The 24736-nt window shown below is 41.0% G+C and overlaps 3 protein-coding genes across 3 annotated transcripts in view; all 3 read left to right on the plus strand.

Moving 5' to 3' along the window:
• The window catches only part of LOC308297953 (serine protease 27-like), a gene marked incomplete at both ends in the record, with an annotated part of 34072 nt that extends 27704 nt beyond the window's left edge, over nt 1-6368 (plus strand). The window contains 5 exons of the mRNA XM_080741517.1: nt 1543-1705; nt 4011-4288; nt 4989-5128; nt 5755-6132; nt 6300-6368. Of these exons, the coding sequence (XP_080597643.1) occupies nt 1543-1705; nt 4011-4288; nt 4989-5128; nt 5755-6132; nt 6300-6368 (1028 nt within the window). The remainder of the gene's footprint in view (nt 1-1542; nt 1706-4010; nt 4289-4988; nt 5129-5754; nt 6133-6299) is intronic.
• Nucleotides 6369-6527: 159 nt separating this feature from the next.
• On the plus strand, nt 6528-14165 carry LOC308297954 (serine protease 27-like; the record flags this gene model as incomplete). The annotated part of the gene is made up of 6 exons (XM_080741518.1): nt 6528-6609; nt 10227-10389; nt 11830-12107; nt 12803-12942; nt 13568-13933; nt 14097-14165. 6 exons carry the CDS (start codon nt 6528-6530, stop codon nt 14163-14165), a joined length of 1098 nt encoding a protein of 365 aa, XP_080597644.1.
• A 162-nt stretch (nt 14166-14327) lies between these two features.
• LOC308297956 (tryptase-like) lies at nt 14328-22956 on the plus strand (the record flags this gene model as incomplete). Its single annotated transcript, XM_080741520.1, has 8 exons — nt 14328-14409; nt 15341-15503; nt 16928-17205; nt 18084-18223; nt 18822-19241; nt 19405-19469; nt 19727-19786; nt 22821-22956. 8 exons carry the CDS (start codon nt 14328-14330, stop codon nt 22954-22956), a joined length of 1344 nt encoding a protein of 447 aa, XP_080597646.1.
• Nucleotides 22957-24736: the final 1780 nt, after the last annotated feature.

Raw genomic sequence — 24736 nt, forward strand, 5'->3', positions numbered from 1 at the left:
CAACTGGAGCAACACCATCATCTGGTTCAACAACAACTAGTCCAACAACAACATCTGGTCCAACAACTACGTCTGGTCTAACAACAACTGCAGGTTCAACAACAACTGGTCCAACAACGACGCCTGGTTCAACAACAACTGGTCCAACAACGCCTGGTTCGTCTCCAGATATTGTCATACTGTATTTGGAGATCCCTGTGATGCCAGGGGAACCAAATCCCTTTTATGCCCATATACTTTATAGAGATATGGAGATCCCTGTGATGCCAGGGGAACCAAATCACCTTTATGCCCATATATGGAGATCCCTGATGTCATCAATATTAAGCCCATATCTGTGAATGCCAATATATAATCACTGTGATGTCAGGGGAACCAAATCCCTTTTATTGCCATATATGGAGATCCCTGTGATGCCGGGGGAACCAAATCAGGGGAACCAAATCCCTTTGGCCAGATGGCCAAGACATGGCGCGACCTCGCCCTTGTCGCCCTGAGGCGCCTCACTGGTGTATGTTAACCCAGAGAAATACTGGGATTCTAGTGTTAAAACACAGCTAATGTATCAATCTAATAAATATAGATTAAGGTCATGTAGACATACCCTACACAGTAAAAAAAAAAAAAAAAGTGTATTCACAATTGCAAGATTAAGAACATTTGTGTTAAACTGTCTCAATTTAATCCCACAATTCACAACAATCTTACATCAAATAGTCTGCACTCTGCAGGCCATGGCTTAATCTGAGTGACAAGTGCAGGCTGTCCAGACTTATGCAAAAATGGTGCACAGAAAATGAAAGGGGAGCGAGAAATAGACAAATTATACATGCATTGGTAACAATTGTGCAAGCATGCCAGAGAGTGGATGATGTTTGGGGTAGAAAAAAGGAAACAGAAGTGATTGTCATGTTATCGCTGGGTGGAACTCTTACGTGTGCAAACAGCACATATAATCAGCTGCCATTGTATTTTTCATCCATGATGCATTACTCATATTACAGTATTATTACACCTTATTTTTACTTGTTTTTATCATTACTCACCCTATACTTTAAAGTTATACCATGTCACTTTTTTTATAAAACAAATCTTAAAATTGTCCTAACTGTTAAATCGCTAAAGTTTTAGAACACCCACTCCGTTATTTTCAGCTTCTAAAGCCTTCTCTTTATATGTTTTCTATGATCCTGACCGGGCCCCGGTTTTCGCGGCAAAATTACGTCATCACACTACCGGCCAATCACAGCGAGGGTTATACACTGCCGTCCAATCACAGCGCATCTTGGAGTGGGGTCGCTAGGGCGGCCATATTTGTAGTCTCCCGTGTGTCTCTATACTCGGGTGAACGGTGAAGCATGGGTGAAGGAGTGTATCTCCGGAATGGCATGCATTTTAGGCGTATTTTTCCCCTGGACCCCCCTGGGGTTCAAGTGTACCTCTTGATAGCAATACTGTTGTACTTTTACTCAAGTGCATTTTGAATTCCGGACTATTACATAGTAACAGAGTCATTCTACATTGCAGTACCCGTCCTTGCAGTGTGCGGCCAGGCTCCACTGAACACCAAGATCGTAGGAGGTGCTGACGCTCCAGCAGGAACATGGCCCTGGCAGGCCAGTCTGCACTACCTGGGGTCCCATGGCTGTGGAGGATCCCTCATTAACAGCCAGTGGATCCTGACGGCTGCTCATTGCTTTCCACCGTGAGATTTGCTCCTCTCTCAACACTCCACAATCTGTGTGGTTCCTAAAGCACACTGGTTCCCAGCAGTGGGTCGGGACCCATTTGTGAAACATTTTGCAAACACCTGGTGAACATTTGGCTAAAGGAATTTCAGCAAAGAGATTTGTTGTAAAAAGGAGGGGAGCAAGTATGTACCCCCCAGTGTTGTATTACACATTTCTTACTCACTTACACATGCCACAATTAGCGAAGGCTAATACAAAGATGTAAGTGATTTAATTATTAAGAGAGATCAAATTGGTCCTATTTCATTATAATCAACCACACAGTGACCGTTGGGAATCAAATCAAACCAATGTGTTCATCCAGATTAAAGCAAATAAAACAATTGTAGTTGATCGAAAAGCGTTTGGTTCACTCAAAGTTTATAATGGCTATTGGGTGACCTTTGCTGGAGCCAGTTTAACGATCATAAAATGTTAAATTAAATGGGTGGGTTAGTACATGATCTAATTATACGCTTAAGGTAGTAATTGCGACCGTCAGGGAGCAGTTTACTATGAAAACCTCCACCGGCCGTCCGTCCGTCCGTCCGTCCGTCCGTCCGTCCGTCCGTCCGTCCGTCCGTCACACGTCACTTGTGACCATCAACAAACGTCACACCTTTGTTGATGTTTAAATCGAAGAGTCTTGGTCAAATACTTCTGTTGGTTTCTGCACTGATCATTTATACAATTCAGCTGTGTTTGCTCGTGTCATCATGATGAGGTCATAAATCAGCCATGCCCAAATATAGATTTTACGGGTTTACATGCTTACTCAGTTATTCGTTATGTGAAAGTCCTATGACGTCTATGATATCTGACATCATCATACATACATTCCCTTTTATGCCCATAAATGGAGATCCCCTCTGTAGAACCAGCCACTGACATCACTGTAATGTCAGGGGAACCAAATCCCTTTTATGCCCATATATGGAGATCCCTGTGATGCCAGGGGAACCAAATCCCTTTTATGCCCATATATGGAGATATGGAGATCCCCGTGTTGCCAGGGTAACCAAATCCATTTTATGCCCATATATGGAGATCCCTGTGATGCCAGGGGAACCAAATCCCTTTTACGCCCATATATGGAGATCCCTTATGTCATCAATATTAAGCCCATATCTGTGAATATCTTTGGGTACCAGATGTCTCCATATATGGTTAAATGGTCCGATATACATCACTGGCCAGAAGACCAAGAAATGGTGCAACCTCGCCCTTTGCTTTTCTCCCTATAGGCATCTTACTGGTAGGTAGTTTAATGAGGAATGCAGTATGGTGGTAGGTAGGTAGTTATGGCCTTTGATGTAAGATTTTCACTTTCTAGGATAACTATATTTGCTATTCCCAGATGATGCCCTTTTAGGGTACCCCTCATGCCCATATATGGAGATCCCCAGGCTTTACTAATTAACATAAGTTTTATGCCCATATATGGAGATCATTGTCCCAATGTCATCAGATATATGGGCATAAATGGACACAGGCAAACTAGATGGGCTGTATGGATATCCAGATGTGTGATGTAAGTGTTTTATTCCAAATGTGGCACCCCACAGACATATTTCCAGAAACAAAATCCCTTTCATGCCCATATATGGAGATTTCTGATGTCATCAATCCCAGGCCCTGTAAAAAACATGGTTGCTATGGTATGAGCAACTTATGTCTCCATATATGGAGATTCAACTTCAATGAGTAACCATGGCAAACTGTCAACTGCCCGTATGTCTTGATAATTGGTAAAACAAACTTTTGGCCTATTTGTGGAGATAAGCGACCAACGGTCGCTTATCTACCGATTAGGGAGTCTTACTGGTAAATATTGAGTATAATGCTATATATGTTCCACATAGGCTCTATGCACAGCATAGCAATTACAGTACTGTACTGTAATTGAAGGCTCTGTTCCATTGTGGTCAACGGAACATTGTGCGTGTTGGTCCAGGGACCCTCATGGTTCCTTGATCCCATAAAAGGTGTGTAACTCTGACAGTTTGCAAATGGAACCAAAGGGACCTGTACAGGTCCATTTTGGTTCCATTTGTACATCTCTCAGAGTTATGGAGGTCCTTGAAATTGAAAGGTTTGAGAACCACTATGCTACATGAAATGGAACAGGGCCTTCATTAGTATTTTTGGTAACACCTGTGAAGGAAGCGAGGATGAAGCAGCCAATATGGCTGCTGTGCATATTAGACAGGTGATTTCTCCATTCTGCTGCATAGAGCCTATACCACTGACATCGCCCTCTCTTTCTCTCCACACATTCAGGGGCAGCGGTATCGGCGCCAGTGATATCACAGTGTACCTCGGACGAGACACCCAGCAGAGCACCAATCCTAATGAGGTGTCCAGAACCGGGTCCCAGCTGATCAACCACCCGGACTACAGTACCTCCACCATGGACAACGACATCGCGTTGATAAAACTCTCCTCCTCGGTTGAATTTACCGATTACATCAAACCTGTCTGTCTGGCGGCGGACGGTAGCGTCTTCAGCGCTGGCACAATCAGCTGGGTCACCGGTTGGGGCCGTATCCGCAGTGACGGTGAGCCATATCTTTCAAGTGGTTGTACTATGAAGCTACACATTCTCACTCCCAGGTCATAATGGTGGTATGATTTGGGCAACATCTTCAGGCTCCTGTTTTGCATTGCTTTTCAATCAAGTACCAAGGAAGTTCGTTGTAAGATGACTCCATAGGAAGTACAAGTTCATACGAATGGCAGCTAGTTTCGCTGTTTCCCCCCTGCTGGTGTCAGAAAGAATAATGCTCCATTCAAGTGGATGTTTTTTTGCCTAACTTTACACTTGATTACACTTGATTTTATTACCTTAATAGGCCTACAAGGGTTCTCAAACTTTTTGATCTCACAACCCCATATTATTAGCGAACATTTTTTGGCGACTCATCACCTAATTAAACCAAGTTTGAAGTGAGCGGTGGTGCGTGTGTGTTGGCGTGTGTGGCCATGTGTGTACCAGTTCATTTCAGGGTTGTGCGTGTGCTGCGTGCGTGCGTGTCTGTGTGTGTGTGTGACACAACAGCGCCACTTGGTCACCAGCGGTATTGCAGCTAATTGAATAAAATGATCTGTTGTGCGCATTGTTTGGGGCTGGCTCACAGTCAGTCACACAACCCATCACATCACATCAGAGTAGTTATTGGGCCAGATTAGAACATCGTAAGACAACACGTACATTGATACCTTTCTCTTTATACTGAACAACATTATCTTCTCTTCCAGAGCATCTGCCTTTTCCACAGAGGCTGCAGGAGGTGGATGTGCCTGTGGTGTCCAACGAGCAATGTAAGGTCAGCTATTCCACCCTCACTGACAACATGATTTGTGCTGGTCTTACAGAAGGAGGAAAGGATTCTTGTCGGGTATGTCATCTAAGTCCAGTGTCATTCATTCTCCCTTTAGACACAATAAATGTTGATTGATTGATTGATTATTAACAGTTTGCAGAGACAGGTACCGGGAAGTACGGTGCATTGATTAATCCAGGACACAATTATGTAGAGTTCTCCAGTGTTCATTTGAGAGTGGTTTGTTCACTTCTACTGTACATGCATAGGTGATGCCATTGATATGGCTCTGGGGAAGATATTCCTCTGCAGGTTGGCAAGCAGAATTATACATTTAAGTAATTGCATGGATTGATATAAGCACTTGCATAGAGTTTAAGACAAATTAGCACAGAGGATGGTGTTGTTGTCTTTGTGCTTGCGCATTTTAAACCCCTTTGGCTTGGGCTATAGTGTCCCTATCACTTCCTTGAAACAACATACAACTCTAGAAAAAGTGTGTTCTACAGAAAATGCAAGAGGGCGTAAATAGGTGTGGCCTATGTGGGGAGTCTTTAAAAAAAGTGCTAACTATGGTTCAGGAGTCATACGGCTGATTTGAAAGATTTGGGGTGGAGTATCGTTCTAGACAAAACTAGTTCCAGATGAGAGATGCACAGATAATCAAATATCAAATATCCTTTTTGTGTTTTCTTGCGCAGGGAGATTCAGGAGGCCCTATGGTTTCCAAACAGGATACCCGCTGGATCCAGGCTGGTGTTGTGAGCTTTGGCATAGGTTGCGCCGAACCTAACTTCCCTGGTGTTTATGCCAGAGTGTCCCAGTACCAGACCTGGATCAACAGCCAGATCACCAGCAACCAACCAGGATTTGTGTCTTATGTCAGCTCCGCTGGGACCACTGCTGGACCTGCCACGGCTGCTGCCACCACAGCTGCTACCACTGCCTCGACAGATCCTCCTACTGTTGATGAGGACACTGTAACTCTTACGCTTAGTCTCAACCAAACCTTCAGTCCTGAGCTCTCCGACTCATCTACTACAACATTTAAGATATTGGCTGCCACAGTGGTCTCAGAAGTAAGACAAATTATGTGCTTTGTTGTATATTAAAGCAAGAATATTCTGAATTTTATTATCAATATGCAATGCTGGATTTTAGCTTTTTATTTATCTATATTTTCTAGCTGGAAAACAATGTTTCCATCAGCAATTGAGCTAAACTAATTTACATTCTTCTCTTTCAGGTAAACACGATTTACAGCAGCAGTGGCATTACATCTTTCAGACGCTCTATTGTCGACAGTTTCAGGTAAGACTGAATTTTGATCAATTGCTTACTTGAGTTTGGCAATGATTTGCAACTTGAAAGTCACATCTTTCTCACACATTACAGGTCAGGATCAGTTATTACTCAAATGAGACTGGTGTTCCCAAAAGACTCAGTTCCTTCTACAAGCACAGTAACAACAACAATGGATAATGCAATTAGTAGCGGTTCCACCTCCCTGAATGTCATCCCTGGCACCGTTAGTGCAAACGTTGCCACCGCTTCAGGTACAGTGTGTGTGTGTGTGTGTGTGTGTGTGTGTGTGTGTGTGTGTGTGTGTGTGTGTGTGTGGGTGGGTGACGTGACGTAACGTTTTCGCTGTCCTCGGTGTCAAACATGTATAAATAAAAAATATATTTGTCAAAAACCTTCTGAATATTGTGCAGGACATTAAGCTTTATGTGAACTTACTCAAGATTAAAACATTTCATTCCTCATTTCTTCAGAATTTTCAACCAAACATGGCAAAACTCATATGGTGTGACTGTCCTGACCTTGTTTCTCAAAGTGGGAACTTGAATAAAACTAAGAAAAAGAATTGCTAAAAATCATTTGAAAATGAATTTAGGCTAAAAAAATGTCTATTTGTGAGCCTATATCTTTTCAAAGTCAAAGCATAATGTTTTCAGTCATTTCTGATCAAAAACATTTTGTCCCCCAAACCAAAATCATTTGGTGTGACACTAGTTTGGACAAATTAAACAGGCAATTATTTGGACACCTATTGGCTAGAGAGGTCCTTCTTCTGTAAGGCTATTCAGCACTCCCAGCACAACTGCAAGACAGGTGTCTGAGGTGAGTTATGATTTTAACATTTTCATGAAATGCCATCTTGTTGAAACTTTGACAAACTCACCACTTTGGATGTCTGTTGGTGTGACACCTTTTCATTAAAAAAAGCTTAAGTTATTTGAAGTTTTGGTCATATTTCCATGTAGATCTAGGTTGCTTTGTTATAGCTAGCATGCTGTTAGCATGCTAATGTGTACATAGTAGCCTCAAGGGTAAACCTAAATGCAGAAAATGTAATATGGTGTGACACTTAATCATAATGGTGTGACATGTCTGCTTGTCACGCCATATGACTTGATTGTCACACCATATGATTTATACTGTATTTAACTACAGATATAACAATAAATAACAAAGTTCCATGTTTCTTTTGTACATTTAAACATTTGTTTTAAACATTTTTACATAAAATGTAATTTAGCTTCATTCAGTGATACTTCAAATTCATCAGACAGAGCAGAAACCCCTTCACAGAAACCTTAACATATTGTTTCAATCTAAACAATATTTTCTCTTTGTCTTAAACTATACATTCCATTTTCTTTTGTCAGCTGGAAAATGACAAGTGCTGAGAGAACGAGAAAGTACAGGGAGAAACTAAACAATGACCCAGCAAGGAGAGAGGAGCCAAAGGGGCGAGACTGCATTTTCTACGAAGAGCAGGAGGTTGTCTGTGGCATAGCAGAACCGCAACAAGGCAGCCGGTTTGCTACCCTCACCAAATACGACTGGCTGATGTACAATACAGTCTAAATGTATAATCTAATCTGATCTAATACTTTTGTACTTTCACTCACTGGACTGGACAGTGGACAGTGTTAACTCACTTACTGCCAATTAAAAATGCCCTCGAGTGGCATTAGTGCCAGCCCTCTCCATAGACTTCCATGTAATTTGTAGTGCACAGATCATGCACACCCATGCACAGATCATGCACCATGTTTGTGCAGGCTGTTCACAGCTTTCAAACAAAAAAAAAAGATTGGAATTCCGTTCAGGCATTCTTGAGATAATAGCCATTATGTTTTCCTAAAATGTAAACAAAGATGGCTGCCATGTTTGATAGATGGGGTTGCTATGGGGGTTAAACATGCAATTTCGCGATTTCTATCATGCCTACTACATTTTTTGGGGTCCAAAATTTTTTTTTGAAAAAAAAATTTTTTTTTTGTTTTTTTTCTAAGTAAAAGTCGCCCAAAGTCGCTTGGCAGGGAAGCCCATAGTGAGAAAGTTGCTCTAAAAGTCGCCTGGCACTGTATGAAGGTAGGACCCGAGACAAAACTAGCGAAAATAGCTGATCTACAAGCTCTCAACACGTTGTGCTGCGAGAGCTTGTAGATCAGCTATTTTCGGAGTTGCGCAACCCAGCACTCTTTAGCTAGTGGAGATGTGGTGTAATGTCATGATTCCTAATTACATTTGTTCAACACAAAATGCTGTGTTCAAGTTTAGGAGACTTCGGAAAAAAGCAATTTACCTGAATGCTGAGTTCTGTTTCCACTAATTGGTGTTAATAAAATGTTGCCTTGGCTCCAAGTGTGGCTATGTGCCTTATTGTCTCTTTAGGATCCTTCTGCCGTGGGCCGGCAGAAGACTTAGGTGTGCGTAGCATTCCTGTGCACATCCTCATCATCCATCTACTACTACAATTATTTCTTATCCCATGTTAAAGCCCTACAATAATATCCTGTTCAGAAATATTAAGGCCATGTTATCCTGGGTAATTGTTTAATCAATCAGTAAAGTTCAGTACTCACTAATAGGTAGGTTAAAACACAGTTTGCTTTGACACATGAAGATATGATCATACGGTGTGACACTAAATCATTTGGTGTGACATTCCAAATAGTGAAAAATCATACCTTTATTAATGATTAAACCAAAAAAATGTTTATGGATTACATAGAGAATATTATCAGGAAGAGTCACAAATATTTGTGTAATTTTAGAGAAAGTTTTGACAGAATACATTTAAAATATGTTGTAAGATCATGAACATGGGCCTCACACAGAGTGTTGATTATGAAAAAAATATACAGATATAATTAATTTTCAAAAGACTATAGTGGATCACTGGTTAGTTATGATAAAGGACTTTGATAAAGTGAGTAACTTAAGAAAGATGTACTCCATTTTCATTTTATGAACAATTATTTTCATGTCACACCATATGACGATTTTAGGCACAAGTACAACAAACTGCTGAATAAAGTCTGATTCCAATAAAATATCTAAAAACAAAATGTATTTCCATAAGGTTGAGAGTGAGTAGAACAAAAGTAAATAACCTTTATGCCTGCAATTTAAAGTTTTTTTAAAAACACATTTTTTGGGGCGTCACGTCACTGACCCGTGTGTGTGTGTGTGTGTGTGTGCGTGTGTGTGCGTGTGTGCGCGCATGTATGTATTGAAATGACCTACATTTTGCGGAGTGAACTGGAATTTTATAATGAATTATTTGGCAGCAGGTGTTTAACGATTCTAATCTATAAACATTGTTTTAATGAGATTTTGCTTTAAATATTGATATGTGTTCAGATTTGGCTATTTCCTGGCTTTTAGGCTAATTAATTAATTATTTTAATCATGCCAATCTCTGCACATGAGGGGGGGACCGGACCCCTCTGCCCTCTATCTCTCTCTCTGGGACATCGGATTCGGATCTCCGTGCCGTCGGATTTTCAGGCCGTCAGAATATCGAGATTTAGCCCTCCAGTGTGGGGTGCACTGCATTTTCAATATTTTCTATTAATTAATTTGAATATGTATATATTTATAATAATCACAAAGAACATAAAAATAACATGTTTAAAGCCTGTAAAACATATTAAAATAATTATGTTGTAGGGTACTACTGCCCAATCTGAACTGGGGGGGCACAAAAGGCAATCTGGGGGGGCTTGGCCCCCCATTGCCCACCCGTAGGGCCGACCTTGGTTCTACTTTTACATACTGTTGTACTTTTACTCAAGTGCCTTTTGAATTCCAGACTATTACATGTAACAGAGTAATTCTACATTGCAGTACCTTTCCCATCACTGTTTCCTTGCAGTGTGCGGCCAGGCTCCACTGAACACCAAGATCGTAGGAGGTGCTGACGCTCCAGCAGGAACATGGCCCTGGCAGGCCAGTCTGCACTACCTGGGGTCCCATGGCTGTGGAGGATCCCTCATTAACAGCCAGTGGATCCTGACGGCTGCTCATTGCTTTGCACCGTGAGATTTGCTCATCTCTCAACACTCCACAATCTGTGTGATTCCTTTAGCACACTGGTTCCCAGACAGTGGGTCGGGACCCATTTGTGGGTCACGGACCAATTTTTATTTAAGCAAAAATCCCATTTATTTCATTACGTTTATACAGTAAAACAAATCTTGGAAATTCCATAAATAAGACGTTATAATAATTAAGAAGTAGTGAAAATAACCGATCTACAAGCTCACAAAGCGCCCGTTGCTCACTAGTTTGGGTCCCGGGCAAACGTCTATTCTCTTTTTTGTGTCTCGACCTGATACGTTTGGGAACCACTGCTTTAACATGGACCCTAATTGCCTATTATTCTGGGCATGACATTATAGGGAAAGATTTTGCAAACACCTGGTGAACGTTTGGCTAAAAATAGCCAATCTACGAGCTCATTTGTAGATTGGCTATTTTCAGCAAAGAAATTTGGTGTAAAAAAGGAGGGGAGCAAGTATGTACCCGCCAGTGTTTTATTACACATTTCTTACTCACTTACACATGCCCCAAGACTAATACAAAGATGACTGTGATTTAATTATTAAGAGAGATCAAATTGGTTCTATTTAATTATATTCAACCACACAATGACCGTTGAGAATAAAAACAAACCAATGTGTTCATCCAGATTAAAGCAAATAAAATAAACTTATGCCATTAGATTGTAACATATTATTTCACAATCACAAGTGTTATTAATTTTCTCCTGTACACATAATGTTCACAGGGCTGATTCATTAGCTGCTACTATTTGTAGTTGATCAAAATGCGTTTGGTTCACTCAGAGGTGACCTTTACTGGAGCCAGTTTAATGATTAGTGTTTACATGATCTAATTATACACTTTAAGGTAGTAATGAATATTGAGTATATAATATGTTCCTCATAGGCTCTATGCACAGCAGCCATTTTGGAGAGAAATCACTTCCTTCACAGGTGTTACCAACGATACTAATTGAAGGCTCTGTTCCATTGTGGTCAACGGAACATTGTGCATGTTGGTCGAGGGACCCTCATGGTTCCTTGATGGGGTTATAAATGTTCCCATAAAAGGTGTGTAACTCTAAGTGTTCAAATGGAACCAAACAGAAATGTACAGGTCCATTTGTACATCTCTCACTCAGAGTTATGGGGGTCCTTGAAATTGAAAGGTTTGAGAACCACTATGCTACATGAAATAGAACAGGCGTCAGCGCCTTTATTATTCAATTCAATTCAATTCAAAGGAGCTTTATTGGCATGAGAAAACATACGTTTACATTACCAAAGTGTCATTAGTATTATTGGTAACAACTGAGGAAGCGAGGAGGAAGCAGCCAATATGGCTGCTGTTTATATTAGACAGGTGATTTCTCCATTCTGCTGCATAGAGCCTATACCACTGACATCGCCCTCTATTTCTCTCCACACATTCAGGGACAGCGGTATCGGCGCCAGTGATATCACAGTGTACCTCGGACGAGACACCCAGCAGAGCACCAATCCTAATGAGGTGAACAGAACCGTGTCCCAGCTGATCAACCACCCTGACTACGATACCTCCACCAGCGACAACGACATTGCGTTGATACAACTCTCCTCCTCGGTTGAATTTACGGATTACATCAAACCTGTCTGTCTGGCGGCGGACGGCAGCGTCTTCAACGCTGGCACAATCAGCTGGGTCACTGGTTGGGGCGCTATCCGCACTGGCGGTGAGCCATATCTTTCAAGTGGTTGTACTATGAAGCTTGACATTCTCACTCCCAGGTCATGATGGTGGTATGATTAATTGGGCAACATCTTCAGGCTCCTCTGTGTTGCATTGCTTTTCAATCAAGGCTTTTCAAGGAAGTTCATGACTCCATAGGAAGTACAAGTTCATACGAATGGCAGCTAGTTTCGCTGTTTCCCCCCTGCTGGTGTCAGAAAGAATAATGCTCCATTCAAGTGGATGTTTTTTTGCCTAACTTTACACTTGATTACACTTGATTTTATTACCTTAATACAAGGGTTCTCAAACTTTTTGATCTCACAACCCCATATTATTAGCGAACATTTTTGGCGACTCATCACCTAATTAAACCAAGTTTGAAGTGAGCGGTGGTGCGTGTGTGTTGGCGTGTGTGGCCGTGTGTGTACCAGTTCATTTCAGGGTTGTGCGTGTGCTGCGTGCGTGCGTGTCTGTGTGTGTGTGTGTGACACAACAGCGCCACTTGGTCACCAGCGGTATTGCAGCTAATTGAATAAAATGATCTGTTGTGCGCATTGTTTGGGGCTGGCTCACAGTCAGTCACACAACCCATCACATCACATCAGAGTAGTTATTTGGCCAGATTAGAACATTGTAAGACAACACGTACATTGATACCTTTCTCTTTATACTGAACAACATTATCTTCTCTTCCAGAGCCTCTGCCTTTTCCACAGAAGCTGCAGGAGGTGGATGTGCCTGTTGTGTCCAACGAGCAATGTAAGGTCAGCTATTCCACCCTCACTGACAACATGATTTGTGCTGGTCTTACAGAAGGAGGAAAGGACTCTTGTCAGGTATGTCATCTAAGTCCAGTGTCATTCATTCTCCCTTTAGACACAATAAATGTTGATTGATTGATATATTATTAACAGTTTGCAGAGACAGGTACCGGGAAGTACGGTGCATTGATTAATCCAGGACACAATTATGTAGAGTTCTCCAGTGTTCATTTGAGAGTGGTTTGTTCACTTCTACTGTACATGCATAGGTGATGCCATTGATATGGCTCTGGGGCAGATATTCCTCTGCAGGTTGGCAAGCAGAATTATACATTTAAGTAATTGCATGGATTGATATAAGCACTTGCATAGAGTTTAAGACAAATTAGCACAGAGGATGGTGTTGTTGTCTTTGTGCTTGTGCATTTTAAACCCCTTTGGCTTGGGCTATAGTGTCCCTATCACTTCCTTGAAACAACATACAACTCTAGAAAAAGTGTGTTCTACAGAAAATGCAAGAGGGCGTAAATAGGTGTGGCCTATGTGGGGAGTCTTTAAAAAAAAGTAAACTATGGTTCAGGAGTCATACGGCTGATTTGAAAGATTTGGGGTGGAGTATCGTTCTAGACAAAACTAGTTCCAGATGAGAGATGCACAGATAATCAAATATCAAATATCCTTTCTGTGTTTTCTTGCGCAGGGAGATTCAGGAGGCCCTATGGTTTCCAAACAGGATACCCGCTGGATCCAGGCTGGTGTTGTGAGCTTTGGCATAGGTTGCGCCGAACCTAACTTCCCTGGTGTTTATGCCAGAGTGTCCCAGTACCAGACCTGGATCAACAGCCAGATCACCAGCAACCAACCAGGATTTGTGTCTTATGTCAGCTCCGCTGGGACCACTGCTGGACCTGCCACGGCTGCTGCCACCACAGCCTCGACAGATCCTCCTACTGTTGATGAGGACACTGTAACTCTTACGCTTAGTCTCAACCAAACCTTCAGTCCGGAGCTCTCCGACTCATCTACTACAACATTTAAGATATTGGCTGCCACAGTGGTCTCAGAAGTAAGACAAATTATGTGCTTTGTTGTATAAGCAAGAATATTCTGAATTTTATTATCAATATGCAATGCTGGATTTTAGCTTTTTATGTATCTATATTTTCTAACTAGAACACAATGTTTCCACCAGCAATTGAGCTAAACAAATTTACATTCTTCTCTTTCAGGTAAACACGATTTACAGCAGCAGTGGCGTTACATCTTTCAGACGCTCTATTGTCGACAGTTTCAGGTAAGACTGAATTTTGATCAATTGCTTACTTGAGTTTGGCAATGATTTGCAACTTAAAAGTCACATTGTCTTTCTCACACATAACAGGTCAGGATCAGTTATTACTCAAATGAGACTGGTGTTCCCAAAAGACTCAGTTCCTTCTACAAGCACAGTAACAACAACAATGGATAATGCAATTAGTAGCGGTTCCACCTCCCTGAATGTCATCCCTGGCACCGTTAGTGCAAACGTTGCCACCGCTTCAGGTACAGTGTGTGTGTGTCTGTGTGTGTGTGTGCGTGCGTGCGTGAGTGAGTGCGTGCGTGCGTGCGTATTGAAATGACCTACATTTTGCGGAGTGAACTGGAATTTTATAATGAATTATTTGGCAGCAGGTGTTTAACGATTCTAATCTATAAACATTGTTTTAATGAGATTTGGCTTTAAATATTGATATGTGTTCAGATTTGGCTATTTCCTGGCTTTTAGGCTAATTAATTAATTATTTTAATCATGCCAATCTCTGCACATGAGGGGGGGACCGGACCCCTCTGCCCTCTATCTCTCTCTCTGGGACATCGGATTCGGATCTCCGTGCCGTCGGATTTTCAGGCCGTCAGAATATCGAGATTTAGCCCTCCAGTGTGGGGTGCACTGCATTTTCAATATTTTCTATTAATTAATTTGAAGATGTATATATTTATAATAATCACAAAGAACATAAAAATAACATATTTAAAGCCTGTAAAACATAAAATAATTATGTTGTAGGGTACTACTGCCCAATCTGAACTGGGGGGGGGGCACAAAAGGCAATCTGGGGGGGCTTGGCCCCCCATTGCCCACCCATAGGGCCGACCCTGGTTCTACTTTTACATACTGTTGTACTTTTACTCAAGTGCCTTTTGAATTCCGGACTATTACATGTAACAGAGTTAAGGTGGTTGCACACTGCTGCGTTTTTCGTTGCGAAATGCGTTTTTCAGGGCAAGGAGAGAGAGAGAGATAGAGAGAGCAAGGGACCGAGCGGTGCGCGAAACGGGCGGCAGTGTGCAAACGTGACTGACATAACGTGAGGTTGATTTTTTTATTTGCGTGCTCCGAAATTCAGTCCGATATTCGGCCCGAAAAACGCAGCAGTGTGCAACCAGCTTAATTCTACATTGCAGTACCTTTCCCATCACTGTTTCCTTGCAGTGTGCGGCCAGGCTCCACTGAACACCAAGATCGTAGGAGGTGCTGACGCTCCAGCAGGAACATGGCCCTGGCAGGCCAGTCTGCACTACCTGGGGTCCCATCGCTGTGGAGGATCCCTCATTAACAGCCAGTGGATCCTGACGGCTGCTCATTGCTTTGCACCGTGAGATTTGCTCATCTCTCAACACTCCACAATCTGTGTGATTCCTTTAGCACACTGGTTCCCAGACAGTGGGTCGGGACCCATTTGTGGGTCACGGACCAATTTTTATTTAAGCAAAAATCCCATTTATTTCATTAGGTTTATACAGTAAAACAAATCTTGGAAATTCCATAAATAAGACGTTATAATAATTAAGAAGTAGTGAAAATAACCGATCTACAAGCTCACAAAGCGCCCGTTGCTCACTAGTTTGGGTCCCGGGCAAACATCTATTCTCTTTTTTGTGTCTCGACCTGATACGTTTGGGAACCACTGCTTTAACATGGACCCTAATTGCCTATTATTCTGGGCATGACATTATAGGGGAAGATTTTGCAAACACCTGGTGAACGTTTGGCTGAAAATAGCCAATCTACGAGCTCATTTGTAGATTGGCTATTTTCAGCAAAGAAATTTGTTGTAAAAAAGGAGGGGAGCAAGTATGTACCCCCCAGTGTTTTATTACACATTTCTTACTTACTTACACATGCCCCAAAACGAATACAAAGATGTATGTGATTTAATTATTAAGAGAGATCAAATTGGTCCTATTTTATTATAATCAATCACACAGTGACCGTTGGGAATCAAATCAAACCAATGTGTTCATCCAGATTAAAGCAAATCAAATAAACTTAGATTGTAAGATGTTATTATTATTTCACAAGTGCTATTTATTAAACTCCATTTTCTACACATTAATGTTCACAGGGCTGATTCATTAGCTGCTACTATTTGTAGTTGATCGATTCGAAAGGCGTTTGGTTCACTCAGAGTTTATAATGGCTAATGGGGGACCTTTGCTGGAGCCAGTTTAACAATCACAAAATGTTAAATTAACTGGGTGGGTTAGTGTTTACATGATCTAAATATACACTTAAGGTAGTAATAAATATTGAGTATAATGCTATATATGTTCCGCATAGGCTCTATGCACAGCAGCCATTTTGGAGAGAAATCACGTCCTTCACAGGTGTTACCAATGATACTAATTGAAGGCTCTGTTCCATTGTGGTCAACGGAACATTGTGCATGTCGGTCCAGGGACCCTCATGGTTCCTTGATGGGGTTATAAATGTCCCCATAAAAGGTGTGTAACTCTGAGTGTACAAAATTACCAAACGGACCTATATAGATCCATTTTGGTTCCATTTGTACATCTCTCACTCAGAGTTATGGGGGTCCTTGAAATTGAAAGGTTTGAGAACCACTATGCTACATGAAATGGAACAGGGCCTTCATTAGTATTATTGGTAACACCTGAGGAAGCGAGGAGGAAGCAGCCAATATGGCTGCTGTGCATATTAGACAGGTGATTTCTCTGTTCTGCTGCATAGAGCCTATACCGTCCAATGACATCGCCCTCTCTCTCTACACACATTCAGGGACAGCGGTATCGGCGCCAGTGATATCACAGTGTACCTCGGACGAGACACCCAGCAGAGCACCAATCCTAATGAGGTGAACAGAACCGGGTCCCAGCTGATCAACCACCCGGACTACAGTACCTCCACCAGCGACAACGACATCGCGTTGATACAACTCTCCTCCTCGGTTGAATTTACCGATTACATCAAACCTGTCTGTCTGGCGGCGGACGGTAGCGTCTTCAGCGCTGGCACAATCAGCTGGGTCACCGGTTGGGGCCATATCCGCAGTGACGGTGAGCCATATCTTTCAAGTGGTTGTACTATGAAGCTACACATTCTCACTCCCAGGTCATAATGGTGGTATGATTTGGGCAACATCTTCAGGCTCCTGTTTTGCATTGCTTTTCAATCAAGTGCCAAGGAAGTTCATTGTAAGATGACTCCATATAGGAAGTACAAGTTCATACGAATGGCAGCTAGTTTCGCTGTTTACCCCCTGCTGGTGTTAGAAAGAATAATGCACCATTCAAGTGGATGTTTTTTTTTTGCCTAACTTTACACTTGATTACACTTGATTTTATTACCTTAATACAAGGGTTCTCAAACTTTTTGATCTCACAACCCCATATTATTAGCGAACATTTTTGGCGACTCATCACCTAATTAAACCAAGTTTGAAGTGAGCTGTGATTCGTGTGTGTGCGTGTGTGTGGCCGTGTGTGTACCAGTTCATTTCAGGGTTGTGCGTGTGTTGCGTGTGCGCGTGCGTGTCTGTGTGTGTGTGTGACACAACAGCGCCACTTGGTCACCAGCGGTATTGCAGCTCAGTCTACAAAGTAATATGGAGAGTAACACATGGACAAAGTCACTCTAAAGGTCTTTACACACGGGTGAATTATCGAAGCGTCACGAAAAAGCTACCTGAAAATGATTATTATTCACCTTACGCCTTTTCCCATACACACCAAAGTGCGACGCGAATATGTGTATAAAATCACCAAATTGAATAAAGTGATCTGTTGTGCGCATTGTTTGGGGCTGGCTCACAGTCACACAACCCATCACATCACATCAGAGTAGTTATTGGGCCAGATTAGAACATTGTAAGACAACACAACACGTACATTGATACCTTTCTCTTTATACTGAACAACATTATCTTCTCTTCCAGAGCCTCTGCCTTTTCCACAGAGGCTGCAGGAAGTGGATGTGCCTGTTGTGTCCAACGAGCAATGTAAGGTCAGCTATTCCATCCTCACTGACAACATGATTTGTGCTGGTCTTACAGAAGGAGGAAAGGACTCTTGTCAGGTATGTCATCTAAGTCCAGTGTCATTCATTCTCCCTTTAGACACAATAAATGTTGATTGATTGATTGATTATTAGCAGTTTGCAGAGACAGGTACCGGGAAGTACGGTGCATTGACTAATCCAGGACACAATTATGTAGAGTTCTCCAGTGTTCAATTGAGAGTGGTTTGTTCACTTCTACTGTACATGCATAGGTGATGCCATTGATATATGCTCTACAGTTTGGCAAGCAGAATTATACATTTAAGTAATTGCATGGATTGATATAAGCACTTGCATAGAGTTTAAGACAAATTAGCACAGAGGATGTTGTTGTCTTTGTGCTTGTGCATTTAAAACCCCTTTGGCTTGGGCTGTAGTGTCACTATCACTTCCTTGAAACAACATACAACTCTAGAAAAAGTGGGTTCTACAGAAAATGCAAGGGGGCATAAATAGGTGTGGCCTATGTGGGGAGTCTTTAAAAAAAAGTGCTAACTATGGTTCAGGAGTCATACGGCTGATTTGAAAGATTTGGGGTGGAGTATTGTTCTAGTTCCAGATGAGAGATGCACAGATAATCAAATATCAAATATCCATTTTGTGTTTTCTTGCGCAGGGAGATTCAGGAGGCCCTATGGTTTCCAAACAGGATACCCGCTGGATCCAGGCTGGTGTTGTGAGCTTTGGCCGAGGTTGCGCCGAACCTAACTTCCCTGGTGTTTATGCCAGAGTGTCCCAGTACCAGACCTGGATCAACAGCCAGATCACCAGCAACCAACCAGGATTTGTGTCTCATGTCAGCTCCGCTGGGACCACTGCTGGACCTGCCACGGCTGCTGCCACCACTGCTGCTGCTACCACAGCTGCCACCACTGCTGCTGCCACCACAGCTGCTACCACTGCCTTGACAGATCCTCCTACTGTTGATGAGGACACTGTAACTCTTACGTTTAGTCTCAACCAAACCTTCAGTCCGGAGCTCTCCGACTCATCTACTACAACATTTAAGATATTGGCTGCCACAGTTGTCTCAGAAGTAAGACAAATTATGTGCTTTGTTGTATAAGCAAGAATATTCTGAATCTTATTATCAATATGCAATGCAGGATTTTAGCTTTTTATTTATCTATATTTTCTAGCTGGGACACAATGTTTCCATCAGCAATTGAGCTAAACTAATTTACATTCTTCTCTTTCAGGTAGACACGATTTACAGCAGCAGTGGCATTACATCTTTCAGACGCTCTATTGTCGACAGTTTCAGGTAAGACAGAATTTTGATCAATTGCTTACTTGAGTTTGGCAATGATTTGCAACTTAAAAGTCACATTGTCTTTCTCACACATTACAGGCCAGGATCAGTTATTACTCAAATGAGACTGGTGTTCCCAAAAGACTCAGTTCCTTCTACAAGCGCAGTAACAACAGCGATGGATGATGCAATCAATAGCGGTTCCACCTCCCTGAAAGTCATCCCTGGCACCGTTGGTGCAACCGTTGCCACCACTGCCGCACCTTCAGGTGCAACCATTTCCACCACTGCCGCACCTTCAGGTGCAACCACCACTGCTGCACCTTCAGGTACAGTGGTAATATATATATATATATATATATATATATATATATAGAGTTACTATATAGTTAGGTTATTAGCTTTGCATTGTTAGGCAACCTAGCTCTTAGAATACATTTAATTCAATAGCTGTTGCTGTCAGGTTGTTGTAATTAAATGTTAAATATATAGCTGTTGCCGTTCCTTTTATTTTTAAATGGCCTGAAAATGCATGCGGCCGGGCCCACTCATTTCACCACTTAACAGTTTCTGTGTTATGTGGTCAGATGGGTGGACCGCAAATGCGACATCATGTGTTCTTCTAAGAGCTAGGTTGCCTAACAATGCAAAGCTAATAACTTAACTAACTATATATATATACATATTCACTCTATATATATATATTACTCTATATATTAATGTGGTTAAAAACTTGTTTTTGCAGCATCCACGGCTGCTGAAGCACTCATCACTAAGCGTCTGAGATTCAGAACTGTGGGAGAAACCTTTACAGCTGACCTGCAGAATCCATCATCTTCTGCTTTTCAGAGTCGATCTCAACTGTTAAAGGAAAAAGTATGTAACAAAGAAGAAAGAAAAACGGTGGTAATGATATATTAAAGAAAGCAATGTGTACAGGTTGTAGGTAAAATGGTCTGATATCTTCATCACAGTGTAAAGTGATTCACTGAAAGATTCCTTGTTTTTATTTCTACAGCTTGAACCCTTCTACAGAACATTCAGCACATTCAGATCATTTACAGTGTTTGCATTCAGGTAATATGCTATTCAATGAAAGCTGCAATCCTGAACTTGTTTTAATGAATCAAACACTAGTTGAATCAATCTGTAAGATAGATTTTATGAGTACAATAAAACTGTCCCTTTTCTCCAGTGAGAAATGTAGAACCTGGTGTCAGGTAGGACACCCACTGGTTGACAAATACCAGTAGTACTGCCTCAAGCTCATAACTCTATCTCCACGGTGCCATGGCATTGGTCCGACATTTCATTGTTCCTACATCCCATTAGTCCGAATCTGGTGAATGTTAACCTGGTGAAAATACTATGCCTAAACCTCACCCTAACCTCAGTAAAACTACGCCTAAACCTAACCCTAACCAAATTAGGTCTAATGAGATATAGGACTAATGGGCAGTCGAACAGTATCTGCAGTGGTTCGAGTACTGTAGGTTTCCCAAACAGTGGGTCGGGACCCATTTGTGGGTCACGGTCCAATTTTTATGGATCACGACTCAAGTAAAATTCTCATTTTCTATTCCTACTAGAATTTCGGCCCTCAAATCTAGAGCTCGGGCCCCCTCCGGGGGCCCTCACGGTATACCAGCAATCACATTGATTTGTCCATATATGGAGATCTCTGAGAGCAGTGAACACATTGCTGTCTCATATATTAGTGAACAGTGCCCCCCAGTGGCGACAGGGGGCGAATCAGGCTTCAACCATGTCCGTTTTGTGGAGGCTTCATGTCCGTTGTGTGGAGTGTGGGCGTGGCTCTTAAAGGAATGTATATATAAGATGTAAAAAAACTATGTTACAAAATATTTAACCCTCCCCCAACCTTTTAAGAAATAAAATAATTTGAAGTTTTATTTTATCTTAAAACTTTGTTTTTTGCTGGTCGAAGTAAATATTTTATTTAATGATTTTTGTTAAAGCAAATGTACCCAGGTCTAAACTTATCCCAGGTCTAAACTTATGTATCATGCATGTTGGTGATATTCCAATATAAAACTATGTGAATCATTTAGCTAAAGATCAGCCTGAAGCATTAAGCTAGCCAGGTTTTGTCAAAATGGTGGCTGTGGGGCAAGATGAACCAAATGCCTTGGGGTAAATTGAACCAATTATCCTAAAATAAATGACCATTCATATTTTTTATTAGGTCTTTGCTACTCTAATTATGCTGAGTTTTCAATATTTTATTAATAATTGCAAATATTAAAAGGTTCTGACTGTAAGAAACAAAATAAGACTATTTGCAAAAGGGAAATTTGTTATTAAAATATTTCTGATAAGTAAATGCATTATTTTTTCAGGTTTAAACTTCATTTCTTTTTTTTTCTTTTTTTTTTTACTTGGATCAACTTACTTTACCCTAACCTGGGGCAAGTTGAACCCCATGAACACTTTTTTTTAATAAGTCATATTTTTATGGCCCTTTGTCATAGATGCTAACTCGTAATTTCAAATGATAGAAGATATCCTGAAATATGTGTAGATGTTTTGATTTAACTGCCATCTCACTTTTTCTTGCTTCCAGGGCAAATTAAGCAAAAAGTGGTTCATCTTACCCTGCATGTTCTCCCCACACATCTAACAAATTCCATCAATTAAAAATAAATTATAATTAAGAAGTACTGAAAATAGCCGATCTGCATGCAAACTCACAACACGGCGCAAAGTGAAGCGTTGTGAGCTTGTAGATCTGCAATTTTCGATTTCTTTTTTGGGTCACAAGCTAAAAAGTTTGGGAACCATTGGTGTAGGACAATGGTCATCCCAACATTTCCATTGAGAAATGTAGACCCTGGTGTTGGGTAGGACACCTACTGATTGACAAGTAGTACTATCTCAAGCTCATGAGGGGAATATCTTCCCAGGCAAAGCAGGGATTCCATCTCAGAGTGTTAATTGGTTTCTCCTGCAGGAGACCGGTGTTTAAATCCTGGGTAGGACACAAAAGTTACGGATTGCAGCTTTAAGGAAACAATGGCAATGTCATGATTATTCCAAAAACTTTGTTGTTTAGTCAAATCAAGTCAAGTGTATAAAATATTTAGTGATCTTGTTTCCAGCAATGGATCAATCATCAATGATATAGACCTATCATTCAGTTCCTCATCCATTCCAAGTGATGCTCAGATTGCGGAGGTTTTGGTCAAAGCAGCAGCTCAAGGCCTACCCTTCACCATCGACACCACCTCCATCTCTGTTAATGGAACACGTAAGCAAGTAGCCTACCCAATCAAGACGGACAAATATTATAACATATTGTTTTGTTTTGATGTATAGCATGCTTTGTTTTTTCTTGATTCACAGTGTGTTGTTCGAGTGGGGCGCGCCACGAGATGAGCATCTTCACTGCATTGTCTCTGGTGGTGTTGGCATGGCTGCTGTCAAGCCGGCAATAGTGTCACTCATGAAGTACATCCAAGATGAAGAAGGACAATGGTAGATGACAGATGATAATGCTCTCACATTTTAGAGGACTTTGAAATCATTACCAGAATCTTTCTTTATTTATTTTTTAATGTAATGGTATGTATTAATGAGAATGATAATTATTTTACATTTTAAAATGTTTCAATGTTGTTTTAAATCAAAACCTGGTGTTTTAATCTGCCTCTGCCAGTCAATTTCCAGCATAGGCACTTTTGGAACCAATGTCTCAGTTTGTCTAGTTGCACTAACATGGCACAGATATAGCAGATCATGCACAAAAGGTCAACTTCAGAGGTGGGACAAACCAGAACCATTAAAAACTCACATAGGTATACTTAAGCCCAAAAGTGTCAGCATTCAATAAAATGCATACATTATCAGAACACCTGGTACTTTTGTCTTCATTTCAAGCATTTGTCGGCAAAATAGACCTAGGGCGTACATCGGCAACACATTCTTGAATACAGCCAGACAGACGGAAACAGACAGAGAGACAGCAGTGGTGGGAAAAAGTACTCAAATATTTTTCTTAGTAAAAGTAACAATACTGCAACATAGAAATACTATGTTACAAGGTCTGGAATTCAAAATGTAGTGCTTGAGTAAAAGTACAAAAGTATTGTCATCAAAATGTAGGCCTACTTAAAGTACCAAAAGTAAACGTAGGCATACTCATTATGCAGAATGTCCCATTTTCAAATGTATAACGGTTATTCTTTTTTTATCTACAAGGTCTACAAGGTTGTAGATCAGCTATTTTCAAATCGCCAAAATGTATATAGGGTTAAAGTGATTAATGAATGTTTTGTCATAATAATCACTATACAAAGTAACTAGTAACTGATTTTCTCAAATAAATGTAGTGGAGTAAAGATACAATATTTGGATCTGAGATGTAGGCTAGTGTGGAGTAGAAGTAAAAGCATTGGAAATACTCAAGTAAAGTACAGATACCTCAACATTTTACTTGAGTGCAGTACTTAGGGATATTTCACTTAAAAAAAAATAATAATAAATAAAAAACGTTTGGTCAATCAGGCTTTTATGAACACCCAGGACAGTTTTTAATTTGCTTGAGTTAATATCTAGATATTTGATGTAAATGTTATCAGGCCCTCCTCCTCCTGGTCCTCTCCCCATACACACCCATAGTAACTTCAAACTCCATTTTAACCATGATAGATTCATTGAAACACCCATTATTATTTTTTCTGGTGACTCATAATACCGTCCTTTTTTTCTATAACCTTTTTCATTTATTTAAAAAATTTAAAAATATCTTTTTTGGATTTGATTTTTTCCATTTTCCAAAAGAATTATTAAAAAGTGATGTATCCCTTTAAGTAAATATAGTTACTTTCCAGTGCACTGATAGATGTCCACGCTCCACAGTAATAAAGTGCTACTTAAACAAGTGGATAATTGACAGAATATTAGCCTACATTTCATAAAGTCCTGCTTTAAGATTTTATAGATAGATCCTTAATATTGTGGATAGGAATGCAGCAGCCTGTGTAGGCCTGCACGGTTCAAAAGCTGATTAATTCCCAGTGGACATCATCACGACAACTGTAGTCTATCTATATTCATCCCTGTCCCATATGATGCAGACAGGCAGCCTGAGAGCCTACAGCCGGAAAAGGAAAACGCATGGATTAGTAGCGTGTGTACTGTTTACAGTTCGCGAAACTGTCCTATGCAACGCCGGTACTATTAGGCTATTTGCTGCAGCAGCAGCAGCACCGTTGAAGTAAGCAGCTACTGTTTTGCGAATTCGTAGCCTATATCGAGAA

Source organism: Nannobrachium achirus (assembly GCF_963921795.1).
Source record: "Nannobrachium achirus genome assembly, chromosome: 14".
Classification (NCBI taxonomy): domain Eukaryota; kingdom Metazoa; phylum Chordata; class Actinopteri; order Myctophiformes; family Myctophidae; genus Nannobrachium; species Nannobrachium achirus.